Source organism: Oreochromis niloticus, linkage group LG12 (genome assembly GCF_001858045.2).
Source record: "Oreochromis niloticus isolate F11D_XX linkage group LG12, O_niloticus_UMD_NMBU, whole genome shotgun sequence".
Taxonomy (NCBI): Eukaryota; Metazoa; Chordata; class Actinopteri; order Cichliformes; family Cichlidae; genus Oreochromis; species Oreochromis niloticus.
The window spans coordinates 20,610,568-20,624,787 of NC_031977.2; the positions used below are offsets into that span (position 1 = coordinate 20,610,568).

A 14,220-nucleotide genomic window follows, 5' to 3' on the forward strand; every position below is an offset into this window, starting at 1 on the left:
AGACAGGCAAGGAAGGCCAAAAAAGAAATAAGTATAGCACACATAATACAAGGCACTTTTTGGTGTTGATAAAGTGTATTACCTACAGACTTGGTGAAAATGTAGTTTCATCCATTACATGTCCTACACATATTAGTGTCACAGCAGTAGCAAAGGGCCTATTAACCCGAACTATCCACCTGGAGGAACACATTTTGTAACTTGATTCCATTTTGGTGTCCATTTTTGTTATATTAGTTAGGCTAGATAAAACTCTAACCCACTGCTAGGAACCACTCTGATTTGTTAGGCTATTTTCATTTTCACTGCTGCTCATCTACTTCAGCTTAATTTTCTCTGCCAGGCACATTCCACCTCAAGAAAAGGTATGAAAAATTCAATGATCCCTCAAGCCATGCGAGGTAATTTGAAAATAATTTTGTCTCATTTTGATCTAGTATTTTATCCCTGACACACACACTCAAAATTAATCCTGTGGGAAATAGAAAATGCATATTTGGGGGCATAAAATAAATTCCTGCAGAGACATAGTTTTACCTGTAAACTACATTAAGTTGTGGTCAGAAGTATACATACAATCATCATAGGCATGATTGTCATGGTAATTCTTTTTTCGCTCTTAATGATTTCTTTGAACAGTTCTTCTACCAAGGTGGAATAATTGTACAACAAACATCTTTAATGCCTTTAGAAAAACAAGAACTGGTGTGCAAGTTTGAATTTATTTGGGATTTTCTCTGATCCGCACAGGGTCAAAGTATAATATCAGGTTAAAATATACAAGTGTTGCTGAAGGTTCTACAATGCCTTTTAACTAGACAAGGCCAAGACCTGTTAACTTCCCATTATCATGACTGACCACAACTGGTAGTTTATTGTTGCCAGCATAACAAAGGTTTGTTTTACTGGATTCATCAATACTCAAAATAATAGTAAAGTCCAACGAATTTTAGTGAAGATCTAAGGAGAAGAATTGTAGATCTGCACAAGTGGGGAAGGTCTCCTGGAGCCATTTTTAAACAACTGCAAATTCCAAGATCATCAGTTCAAAGAATTAAGTACAAATTATTTTGGATATGTCACCATGTTGGCAAGGTCTGGAAGAAGACCCAAACTGTCACCCTTAAATAAGAGGAAATTAGTTAGGCTCAAGCCTCCCATGAACTGGAAACTGCTGACACACTAGCATCACCATCTACAGTGAAGCCAGTTTTAAGTCACCATGAACTGAAAGGGTGTTGACCAAGAAAGAACCCCCTGAGCCAAATGACACCTTCAAGGTTTAATGAAATTTGCAGTTGTCCACATGGACAAGCCAGGTGCCTTCTGGAGAAAGGTTATACGTTCAGACAAGACAAAGATTGAGTTGTTTGGCCTCAGTGACAAAAGGGATGTTTGGAGTATTGAAGGAGAGGCTTTCAAACCTCAGAACATTGTACCAGCTGTCAAGCACGTCGGTGGTAGCATCGTGATCTTTGGCTGTTTTGCTGCCATTGGTACAACAATCCCAACACACATCAAAACGGGCTTTGGAAAGGCTAAAGCAGGCGAACATTAAGCTTCATCCCAAAGCTCCAACCTCAACCCTGTTGAAAATTTGTGGACTATGCTTAAAAACTGGGTCCATGTCAAAAAAGCCAATCAATTTACATAAACTCTACTAATTCTGCCAAGAAGAGCCATCAAATTCCAGAATTATGTTACAAGCTTGCTGATGTGTACCAAAGGTATTTGGCCAAGATGCAACTTAAGATATATTTAACCAAATATTAGTGGAGGCGTATGCGTATATTTGAGCTTGCAGGTATACCGTAAGTAAATTAGAGAAAATCCAACATAAATTCAAAGTTGTGTGCACCTAGTTCCTGTTTTTTAAAGTTATTAAAGACGTATGCCGTACAGTCAGAGAAACAACAGTTCAAAGAAATCATTAAAAGCCCTAAATTACCCTGACATTAATACCATGATGAGCATATGTACATTTCTGACCTGATATAATTCCACACCGTTCATAATTTTAAAAGGAGTCCCAGACACCTGGAATTGTAGAAGCATTATTACAGTAATAGCCAAGACTCATTAAGGGTTAGTAACCTGCAGACACTGGATTTTTTCATCTGCATTGGTTGGCTGCTGACTGACTGTTGGGAGCAATCTGGGGTTCGGTGTATTGCCCAAGGGCAATTTAACATGAAAAGAAACCAAAAAGAAAAAATCTGAGAATATCAAGTCACAGCTGCCCACAGTTGTTTTAGTAGAAGTTCAAAAAGAGCAAGCAGACCCTACAACAAATCAGCAGTTCTTATTCACTCAGTCAGTATGGGAATATTGATTGTATGCTCTCAGCAACAAGGTAGAGTTCAGTTCAGACTCTGGTAGATGGAATTTTAACTGTTTGTCATCAAAAATGAAAATTACTGCATTGCACCCAAGTGTTAACTTTCTGACCGGTTTTATAACACAATGTACAACAGAAGTGAGGTCCCTGTGTATTAAATGTCATATAATTAAAAACTATACCACCTTGTAGTAATTTGGCACTTCTAGGTTGATTTTAATGCTATTGCAGCAATAGAAATGCACCTTTATATCTTTTGTTTTCATCTAATACTTCATATAACTATGTTTATTTGTCATGAAGGTTCTGTTCTCTTTGGGAAGGAGGATACCAGCCTTGCGCAGGTTTTAGGAAAGATGTTTTCCAAATATTTTTCAGCTGCCTCTTTCTGTAGGGGATATGCTACTCTACATTTATCTTCAAAATGCCAGAAACATGTTCCATTAGATTCAAGTCAGGTAGTATACTTGCTCAGCTTGCAGTTTTGGGTGAAATCTGGGGTTCAGTGTGTTGCCAAAGGGCCTTTTTTTCAGTTTTGAGGTTTTTTGTTTTCAAATTTAAAATCTTTCAAAATGCTGATCTATATTTGGCAAAGTGCTTTGGGTCATTATCATGCTGTAATCCTCCTCTTCTGGTGAGCTTCTGGACACTAATCTGGTCAGCTAGTATCTTGGTAAGGTGCATTTGCGGTGCCATCTGTAAATGTTATCTATTCAACACCACTACCACCTCTATACTATGACTACATTTCTTATGGCTGTATGGATTTGTGGCACACACACTGGAACCCATTTGAGATGAATAAGTGCTCTTATTATCCCAAAAGATATCTTTTTATATTTGTGTGTTCTTGCTCTTGCAAGCAAGTGTATCTGTAACTTGGATAATCTTCAGAAGTTGTCCAAAATCTCACATAAACTCTTGTGCTAAGTGTGAATCACTTGCCCGTCTGTGTTTTTACAGCTAGAGCACTGTCAGCGGTGTCATTTTGTGGCTATGGCTTTGATGGCTTGTTCTACACCTCCTGATTACCGCTGAGACAGTCTTTCTAATGACTTTCAGCTGGTCACCAATCTTCACTCAGCTTTTTCCATTTTTGTGAGGTCTCACGATCAGATTTAACAGTTGCCCTGAAAATGGTTCTGTGTGGAGCCGTGATGTAAACGTGCAGGCAGACACAGCCTGTAGGTCTAGAACTGAGAAATTTTATAACTGTGTTCATGCAAAAGGGGACCTGTAAATGATAAATGGGCTGTGACTTATATGAGACATATGCTTTTCTGCTCAAAGTGCTTTTAGACTTACAGCCACCCTCTCCCATTTACGCACACATTCATACAGTTCTTTATTGCCTTAAATCCTTTCTACCTATCATGCATGAACTCACACGGTATCTTTCCCACGGACACTTCAACATGCAGACATGTGGACCAAACAACAAGTTGACAACCCACTCTACTGCCTGAGCCACAGCCACTGATATCACAGGTGTGTTCAGTTTTAATTCAGTGATTGAAGGTTTTTTAATTAATTTGTTTGTGTTTTGATAGTGCATAAGAGAAAATACGCCACTCTGCCAATTTAGAAATAATGCAGTTATGGAGAGGTGACACAGTTTTAAATCATTTGACATTTACGTCGTATGTTACTTACTTCCATCCCACACTTTATGTAACAAAGAGGGCTGTCAAAGATGGAAGAAATGACCTTTTTACATTTTACATTTATGACAACGTCAAAGCGAGCTCACGCTGGACCAGGTATGCATGCAGACAAAATGAAATGATGACGAAGAGGCAAACTTTGCACTGATATACCTCTGCAAAGCCAACGCCTCTCTGATATCTCACTCAAAGAGGACAGCTGACTAAGTCTTGACTGCAGTTAGCAATGGCAGTCCTTTTAAAGGAATGTGTTTGTAGGGTCTCAGTCATCCAGGTGATGGTAATCTAAGGAGCTTGGAGAGAAAAGCAACTGGACTTCCTCTCATCTCAGAAGCTTCTTCAGTTCTGAGTTCTAATGAGCGAAGTTGTTGCTCTGTAACACAATCAGAACAACATATACACTCTGAAGAGTTAACAGGTCTTTATTCTGTGCATATTTCCCTTCATAATATGTAGTTTATCACTGATTATGCTTCGAGTTTGAATCACAGGCCTCCAAATAATACATACTCTAATAATGCATAATCTAAGCTGTGTTAATTCCTTTTCTTTTAAGTTGTCCACATGTGTCTTCTAAAACAGTTTGGCCCTTCCCCTGTGACCTCTGACATCAAGGTTTTGCCCATAGAACTGCAGATTTTCTCTGTTTTGGGCAATTTTTTTGTAAACCCTATGGTTGTGTGGGAATATTATCAATGAAATCTTAATTCTCTACACTATATTTCCATTGTGACATAGTAAAAAAAATAGTTTTATTTAGATGATACAAAAGCTTCTTTTCAATCCTAACCAGTGTCAGGGTTGGCAGTTGGGATATCTGGAGCTTGTAAACCGCAAAAAATAAGCTGAACTGCAATAAAGTCTAGTGTCTGCATAACGAGGCTCAAGCATCACAATTTCGTTCAGTCCTGAAAGAAGTGAAATTATTGGCAAAATCCAAAGGAGGTTTCGAGTTGTGACATTATAAATCAAATCAGTCTAAAAGTTTCAAACTACTTGATAGTTATATTGTACATTGCCACTAAAGCCTAAAACGCTTATCACCAAGCTTGAGGAGGATAGTGAGGTTTCACTTTGTTTGGCTCAGTGAGGAACTCAATGGTTCCATCTCCTGGACAAATGCAAATACACAGGAAAACGCCAAGTTACAGAGACAGAAATGACAATAAAACAGCAGCAGCCACTAACAAAGCCATAGATGTTTCAAAAGATGCATTTCAAAACCTAATGAATATATTAACTAACCAACAAGGTTAGTTTTCTCTTTCTCTTTCACACCAGGCTCACTCAGACTATGAGAGACAAGAGACGAGATAGCCTTAACATTAGCCTTGTTCCAAGAAATTATTTTTCGTACTCTTCATTTTAATCTGTAGAAGCAAATCAACCAGACTGATGGTTTAGAAAATTGTGGAGCTTAATGAGAAAAACAGTAGGCTGCCCTGAAGTCAAAAAACCGTGACGTGTTTTAGAGGAACTAATTGGTTCTTTCTCACCACACCATGAAGATCATTAAAATGTCAATACAAATTAATTTCAGTTTGGTTTTGAATAGAAACAAAGTTTTTAAGTTTCCCAACACCTCTGGGGTGCTGTCATCATCCGCCTTCAAATATTTATATCAGTTATTTTATATCAGTTACACTTGTTGAAGCATTGTTTTATTGCCATGTTTTATTAAAAATGTGTAGAAAAACTAATCAGGCATATACTTTTGATTTTTTTTTTCTTTTGTGGGGGGGGGGGGGACTATATTATACTACTTGTATTTTTACAACAACAGAATATGATTTTTGCTTGTTTGTTTGTGTTTCAGAAAAGGAGATCGTTCACGAGTCTGCCAGATGCTTCAGGAAATCGTAATAAAAAACAAATAAAAGCAGAGATTACTCAAAGTGTGGGTTTTACAAATATGCTGTAAATTTGCACATTGTTTACCATATTTAATGTGGATAGCAGTGATTTACACTGTCCACTAGTGGCAGGATCAGAGTCCTGCATGCAAGTGTGTAAAGAACCAGAACATCTGGGCTCATTGTTCCCCCGGTTCATATCTGTACTTGAAATTCCAACTTCCAAAATGTAGTCAGACGTTTGGGTTTTGCAGAGGCACCCAGCAAACAACAATTTCACAATAACTCACAGTCACAGACAATTACAGAGCAAATGGTTTATTTGCTTAAGCATAATAACTGTTACTGACCTTACTTTAACATTTCTGAGCCAACTCCCTGCGGTTCAGCTCCGCAGACAGCATCCTCATTCACAGCTCCCGTAGTCTGATCGCTCGCAGCCCGAGGCTGCAGCAGCACCGAACTACATATGGTGTAGATTACTCTCTAAACACTGCAATGGCTCACCAAGGGGGTGCTTCTTACAACCTATTCAATGATTTACACACCACACAAATGTACAAGTAGATGTAACATCACCAGCAGGGAAAGTTTTTTTATGTGTTTGTATTTCGCATGGGGCAACAAGCTCTAATGTAGCACGTCCTTTGAAATATTAAAGTCCTCTATAATCTTCCTATAAGTGCAACATAATTATGGGCTACATTCGTTCATGGGCTATTTTGTGAAAAAAGAAAGGTTTAATTCAGCAGACTGAATTAACTTTGACTTGGTTGTTGTGTCTGATGTTTGTTCATCAGTGTGCAGAAGTGTGTTCAGTGTGAAAATTAAAGTGTTTTTAGCTTTTCCTTCTCTGTGCCGACCAGAGATCTAAACTTTTAACAGAACTGGTGAGCTGGTTCTGAAGAACAAAAGTGTAGTTTAACTTGAAATATATTTGCATAATACTAGATCAATGAAATGTCTGATGTATGGTTTTATTGATTTATTTATTCATTTATTTATTTATGGAAATGTCTAAAGGTGATCTCTAAAATAAAGAGAAAGAAAAGTGAAGTGGCCTTCTCTCATTTATTGAGTTTAAAGGCTGCTCATGAATACCTTAGCAATAAGAAATTACACAACCTGGCCCGTCAGTGTATATCTATCTTACATATATAAAACATGAGTGTTAGCAACTACGTGAGTCTAAACTTTAACTTTAAATAGCACGTTAAACCCAGAGATAATGTAAGCATGCAAACATTCTTACACAAGCCCAGCAAGATGCTAATATTTAGCATGTAAGACATCATCTTAGTGTGCTAGCATGCTAACATTAACTACAAACACAAAATGCTGATGCTGGAGATGTCAGGAACAAAACTGTTGTGAGCTAGATGAAGTATGGGGCTCACCAACAGCACAAGCCAATATTATCTTGACCTCATGGGTATGTTTCATTAGGATTCATTAAATAGCTAATGAAATATTTCAGTCTGCAGTCTTTCAGTCACAGTTTGTCAGATACAGCTGTTCTGTCAGATGCTGTTGGTGTCACAATGATACACACAGGGTGTCCTTTGGTTCTGATGCCACTGGCTGCACCTAGAGTGACAGCAGAGCTGCTTGAAATATCTAAAAAGTCAGTGTTAGGAGATCTTAGAGGTCCTAGTAGAGTTTGTTTGTCAGTTGTTTTAGGGGGTTTTGTGTTTTTCTTGCTTTTCACTTGAGATTTTTATTTATTTATTTTTTCAGTTTTACTTGATTTTTTAATTTGTTTTTTACGCACTGCTTGTTTAGGTCTAGGCACTAAAAACTATTTGGTTATGTTTACACATAACTAAATAGTATCTTGTATTTTTTACAAGATACAGAACTCTGCTATGGCAAAAACCTTTTCTTTAAGTGGGAGAATAAACTACTTGTAAATGCATAAAAACGGATTAAAGGACAACTTCCTGTCCACCTCCTGTCGATCTTAGAGATAATAATTCTCTAATTAAATAATGATTCTACACCAGCATGTATCCAAAATTAGTAAAGTAAACTGCCTAAAAAAGAAAGTAGAATTAGGGATCTCGGTTTCAACTTACTCACTCAATTCCTGAGAAAATGACCCAAAATTAAGAAAACAACTTGAAATTTTAAGACAACATGAAATTTCGACTTATGCATGGCCTATGTTCTTCTTTTGAGACAGAAACAAGCTTACATATATTGATCTATATTTCTTTGTACAGTAAGTACTGCTATGAATATTTACTACTCATAACTTACTCTTTCCATGATGGAGCTCCATCAGTCTGTCACAGCAAAAGTGGGATCATAAGAGGTTTTTTCATATGTGCTGCCCAACTTTGTATTAAACGATATTAAATGTAATGATTATTCTGACTATGTATTTCATTGAATGGGATGTAAGTCAATATTATTTTCAATTCAATTTAATTTATATAGGAAAAAAATCACAACAACTGTCAGCTCAGAGTGCTTTATATTGTTAGGTAAAGAGAAAAGCCCCACAATCAGATGACTCCTATGAGCAAGGACTTGGTGACAGTGGGAAAGAAAAACTCCCTTTTAACAGGAAGAAGCAGGAAGAAACCTCCAGCAGAAGCAGCTATCTAGTCTAACTGTTTGGGGATGAGGGGAGAGAGAGAGGATAAAAGACCTATTGTGTTAGAAAGTCATCTGATCCAGCCCCAACTATATGCTTTATCCAAGTTTTAAGTCTAATCTTAAAAGAATAGAAGGTGTCCATCTCCCTAATCCAAACTGGAAACTGGTTCCACAGAAGAGGGGCCTGAAAGCTGAAGGCTCTGCCTCCTATTCTACTTTGAAATATCCAAGGAACCACAAGCAAGGCTCTCTTGGGGCGATATGATACTATGAGGTCTTTCTGATAAGATTTGTATGTGAAGAGAAGGATTTAAATTAAATTCTGGATTCAACAGGGAACCAATGAAGAGAAACTAATATAGGAGAAATGAACTAGTTCAACTAATACAACTAAACTAAGATGAAAACAATGCTCATTAAGACACCAACACACACCTTTATCCAGTATATTACCCAGTCTTTTATTAAAATTTTAAATCTAAGTACATTAATATAATATCTTCTTACTTAAAACCAAGTTTTGCTATCACAAGCCATTTTGGGGCCTCAGTTTCACCTTGGCCAGCAATGACGGGTGGAATAACACGGCACAATTAGCTTATTGCATGTGAGTCGAACTAAACTCTCAAAATGGCTGACAGATTTGAGTACAGAGCAGCTCCCAAGCAGCCCCCATGCCTTTCAAGAAGGGAAATGAACATCTGTTTGATGTATTTGTTGCTTGGTACGAGCGTAATTGCTTGAGGACAGGATATTTAAGTGAGCAAGTCAGTGGAAAGGGAAGCCTCTTCTGAGTAATTAGTAGGCTAACTTCTAAAAACACAAGTGGAAGAAGACTGTTATTGTGCATGACTTTACAGTTACTGCATACTCAGATGCTCAAATCGCTTTTGCATGTTCACTGTAGTCAAGTGATTACAATACAATGTGGCTGTCGCAGGCATACACTGACACAGACATGATTCATCATGAAACACTACAGTTCAAGGGTGCACGGATCCGTACGCATGTTTACACATCTGCATATGCTGCACAAATGCCTTTGGATAAGTGTATTTCACATCAGCCTTGTTCATGGGCTGCTGTAAAGTATAAGGCCAACCTGGGATGGAGGAAATGGAAAGATGTTTTTTTGGAAAAGCCTTGCGTGTACCAAACCAGGGGATTACAATTTATCCGCAATGATTATTTTAAAACAACTGAGAAACTGAACAATATGGCTGCAGTTTATATTCTAACCAGCATGTTCTTATGCATAGTAGTGAAGATACAAAGCAGATTTGCTTTAAAATGTAAGCCCTGACAATGAAACACACACCCTCTAAGGTACTACTTGAGCCAAAGGATTGCTGTTTGAATCCAACTAAAGCATTTATTGACCCCATTTATTGGACTTTGAATCATATAAGAAAATGCAGTTTATGTTATACATATATCCTTAATAAAGAGCTTTTAAGCATCACAGCTGTCTGAGTGCTTCACTGAGTGTTTCACGTCACATGCAGGCGCATATAAAGCCCTCAGATCAAGTCACTGGTCATCATTCAGATTTTCATCAGCTCCCCGTTCCTTATGCATTTAATAATAATGTTCAAAAGGATAAGCTAACAAACTAACAGATATTAAAACCGACTTTCTCTTATCCACATTTTCACTGAAGTGTGGAGGAGGCAACCTGACCCACTTACTCCACTCACTTAGCTTATCCACACATGTCTGTATTAATTATAAACAAAATTACTCCTCATACATGTTTGACAATTTATTTTAAGTGTTCTTTTGGACTACTGGACCATTAGTTCTTAATATCTGCCTTAAACAAACCAACAAATGGGAAGAGAAATCTAGAGTTTTCCTCGGACATAATGTGATTAAAAATGACATTTTTTAACTCTTAATGTGGGAGAGAAAAAGGTTTTCACAAGAAATTAGGCCAATTATGCTTGGCCTAGGGGTTGTCACATCAGCTTCTAGAAGTTAAATGTCACTGAAGTACATTAAGTGGAGAACTGTGGGATTTCAAGCACATGGTCTTCATCAGGAGCGACAAAATCTATTCGATCTGTTTTGACTGGCTGATTGGAAAAATGTTTTCCGTCCAATATCAACCCAAGTCGAAAAGCAGGATGGGGATTCTGGTTCGGAAAGAGTGGAACTTCTCCCTCCCTTCTGAGGCACATTTCTGGACTTCCTTGGTGATATAACTCTTTAACTCTCACCAACTCCACACTTCAGCTTCTGTCTTGTCTGTGGCCTCCATCCTTCTGCATAGTTCCCATGCATGGGGTGGAGACAGGAAGAAGCAGAGGATGGACCGTCGCACGTCACCAGCACTCCCCAGCTCTCTCGCTTTTCCTCGCAGCTCAGTCAGGATTGATGGTGAGAGAGATGGCCTGAAGTCAGCAACAGGAACTGTGTTGAATGAAAACAGGAGTGAAGGACTAAAAAAAAAAAGGTTTTCATCGTTAAAGTGTTGTTTTGGAGTCAACTTCAGAGAGGAGCCGCTGATTTGCGTTTGCGCGTCTGTGCCCCGAGTGTTGCGCCACGCTGCGTTTCGCTGTCCAGCTGGCATGTGAGTGATTGCGTGCAGTTTGCAGTGCGCACGGCCGATCACCACCATTTGGACTGGCAGGAGCTCTGATGAGGCTAACTATTAAACGTTCGTGGAGCGCTTTTGCCAGATGATACCTGTTGATTTTGCATCGCGCCATGTCCTGCTGTCGGACTGAAGTGGACAATGAAGTTATGGGATAGCCTAACCACTTGTTTGATACTGCTGAGCGCCGTTTACGCCAGCCCGCTGCTCCAGAGCCCGCAGCAGCCCATGTCCACCAAGAGGAGAGGGCGCGTCGCCGAGAGTCCCCCCAAGCTCCCGCCCGTTCAGATCGGCCTGTCTGTTTCTTCCACGAGCATGAGCCACGCGGATACCGCAAACAGGGACGAAACGCTGGCTGGAGGAGACAAATGTGAGGGTAGCGAAAGTGCGCAAACCCGATAAGTGATTTGCAATGAGATTTGTGTGAATTGCTTAAAGATGTGATGGTGATGTGTCCACTAGAAAGAGAAAGAAATCAAAAAATGGCAAACCTAACAACAAATAGGAAACATGTGTAAGTGGTCACCAGTTAAGCTGCTTATACTTAAAATTTCTTTTATTTTATGCTGAACGAATTACATATTTGATTCAGATTGATCATTGTCTTGAAACCTTTGCAGTTACACGTCTCATCAGACTCAGTTTAATGGCAGATTGGTGAAAGAATAATAACAACCAATCAATGCCTCTCTTTTTTCCCCCTCAGAAGAATAACTTCAAGTGGTAATAATTAGGAATTCATTTTCCATCTAGTAACTTGTGCCACGAGGCAACATTGTAGCTGTGTTGTCTTCATTGTTTAATCCCTCTTAAACATAAAAGCGTCTGGTGACAATGGGACTCATTCGTAAGACACATAAATCCACTCCATCAGTATTTCCTCCACAGAAGAGACCTCTGTATCATTTAAAGATGTGCATGTGTAGTTTAGTGACACAGCACTGCATGTGTTCAATAGCCAGTGGGGTGTGTAGAAGTGAAACAGTGTGTTCCGTCCAGCCTTATGCATGTCTCTTAATTGGTTTCAGACACCACTGAGGAGCCCCTCCCAAATGAGTTTGAAGATGTGGTGAACTTCATCAAAGTAACCATCAGCAGAATGCGTCGCTCCTCCTCGCTCACTGTGTCCTCATCTACCTCCACCAGCAGCACCACCGCCACTACCGTCCCCATCTCTTCCCCCTCCAAAGACAACTTTGACAGCAGGACCCAACATAGAAGAGGAAAGAGGAAAAGGACAAGCCAGCGAAACAGTAACAGAAGAGAAGGAGGATCTAGAGGTGCTGGCGCAGGTGGGAAGATTAGAGGCGGTGGTAGAGGACAGGGCTGCGTGCTAAAACAGATCCACCTCAATGTGTCTGACCTCGGTCTGGGCTACCGCTCCAGTGAGGAAATGATATTCAGGTACTGCTCAGGACCGTGCAGAAAGTCAGAGACAAACTACGACAAAATCCTTTACAACCTCATTCACAACAGGAGGCTTCCTGCCAAAGACGTGCCCCCTCAGGCTTGCTGTCGGCCAATAGCTTTCGACGACGATCTCTCGTTTCTGGACGACAGCCTGGTTTACCACACCGTGAGGAAGCACTCTGCCAGAAAATGTGGCTGCGTGTAGGGAGTGCAACTTGTTGTCAGGCTTTGTGTAATTTTAACTTTTTATACTCCCACTCTATAGTGGTATAATGTTAAGTGTTTTTTTTTTTCTTTTCTTTTGTTTTGATTTCACTCACGGAAGCTTTTTGGCATGTGGTGATTTATGACTTGGATTTAGCAGTATAGGAGTAAATAAACAGGAAGTGGCATTACACAAATTTTCCACCCCGGAGAAATTACTTTTAAGAGTTTCCTCGGCACGGTTACAGCTTCTATGACTTCCGTTACAGCCTACAGCTTGGCTATGTGGGATTTGATATTCCCATCTATGCTCAGTCACAGTCACACACAGTGGATCATTCAGTCAACTCACTCTGTCTACTGTACAGCACATATGTTACACAAAACGTCACACATATGAGATGTATTTATGAAATCTTGAATATATTAAGTTATTGATATTTATTTGTTTTTTAATGAATAAATGTTATTTATTACTGTGATCAGATCTATGGGAGTGTGCCAAAGATTTAAATCAAATATGATTTATTTTGATATAAAAGCAGTACACTGCAATACCATCTTTTACGCATCAGTATCTAATCTTAAAGGTACCCTGTTGAGTTGTCTTGACAATGTTAGGAGTGCATCCAGGGTTTCTCACCACAACACAGTATGGGTGTCTTTGAGGTCTCGCAAATGAGCCAGCACACATTTCAGGTCTAACATTGTTTACATCCATGTTCACTAGTTTCTAGGCTTATTTGTCTTCGTCCTTTCTACTCCTGCTTCTTTACTTCTGTTGCTCCCACTGATCAGCAGAGCATCTTAAATATGTAGGAAGCTGTACGGCATCTGTCTGTGTCGTGCGTGTGTGCACGACACAAACAAAATGCAGACCTGTTCTAATAAACATCACGCTGTTGTGTTTTCAATTCATCAAAAATTCCCCAAGGGAAGCTTTAAAGGCTTTTCTGCCTTTGTACAAGTAGCTCATTTGACTGTTTCCTGATTGAAGCTACACGAAAGCATTTTCTTCTCGTCGTAGAGCTCGTTCCTCCTCCCAGCTGAATTAAACAAAAATTGCTCACCTCAAAAACAAACAAATAAACAAATGCTATACTTTCTAGAGTATGTGTGCTCAAATTGTCTTATTTTTATTGTTAATAAATGCATTTTTACAGTGTACTGTATTCTGTAATGAAAAAAAGGAGAAAAAAAAGACCCCATTCCTTTGTTAATGAGCTTAGAAGACACCAGCATACTGTTTTAAGTCTGTCCAACCTTCAGAAAGTTTAAAAAAAATATTCTGATTTGCAGTTTAAGCCGGGAATGCTTTCATATAAATCATATAAAGTCCCTTTTTACCTAAGACAGGAGCGATTGAGCATTGGGCCTTGGTTCTTAAAGAAATAATAAAAGATGAACAGAATCTGATGTTATCAAATGACGAGAAGAAACAATAAACACAAGAGAGACAAGATAGTACAATACCTATAGTATAGGGATAAAAGGAAGGTGGGACTGACAGGGAGTGATGAAAAGAAGATGGATCAAAGTGGCGGGGAGTGTCAA

General features: G+C 39.1%; 1 protein-coding gene across 1 annotated transcript; it reads left to right on the forward strand.

The window, feature by feature from the left end:
* Positions 1-10,789: 10,789 nt before the first annotated feature.
* On the forward strand, positions 10,790-13,759 carry gdnfb (glial cell derived neurotrophic factor b). The gene is made up of 2 exons (XM_005452050.4): positions 10,790-11,422; positions 12,081-13,759. The coding sequence occupies exons 1-2, from the start codon at positions 11,194-11,196 to the stop codon at positions 12,665-12,667; spliced, it is 816 nt and encodes a 271-aa protein (XP_005452107.1). The 5' UTR covers positions 10,790-11,193; the 3' UTR covers positions 12,668-13,759.
* The last annotated feature ends 461 nt before the right edge of the window (positions 13,760-14,220 follow it).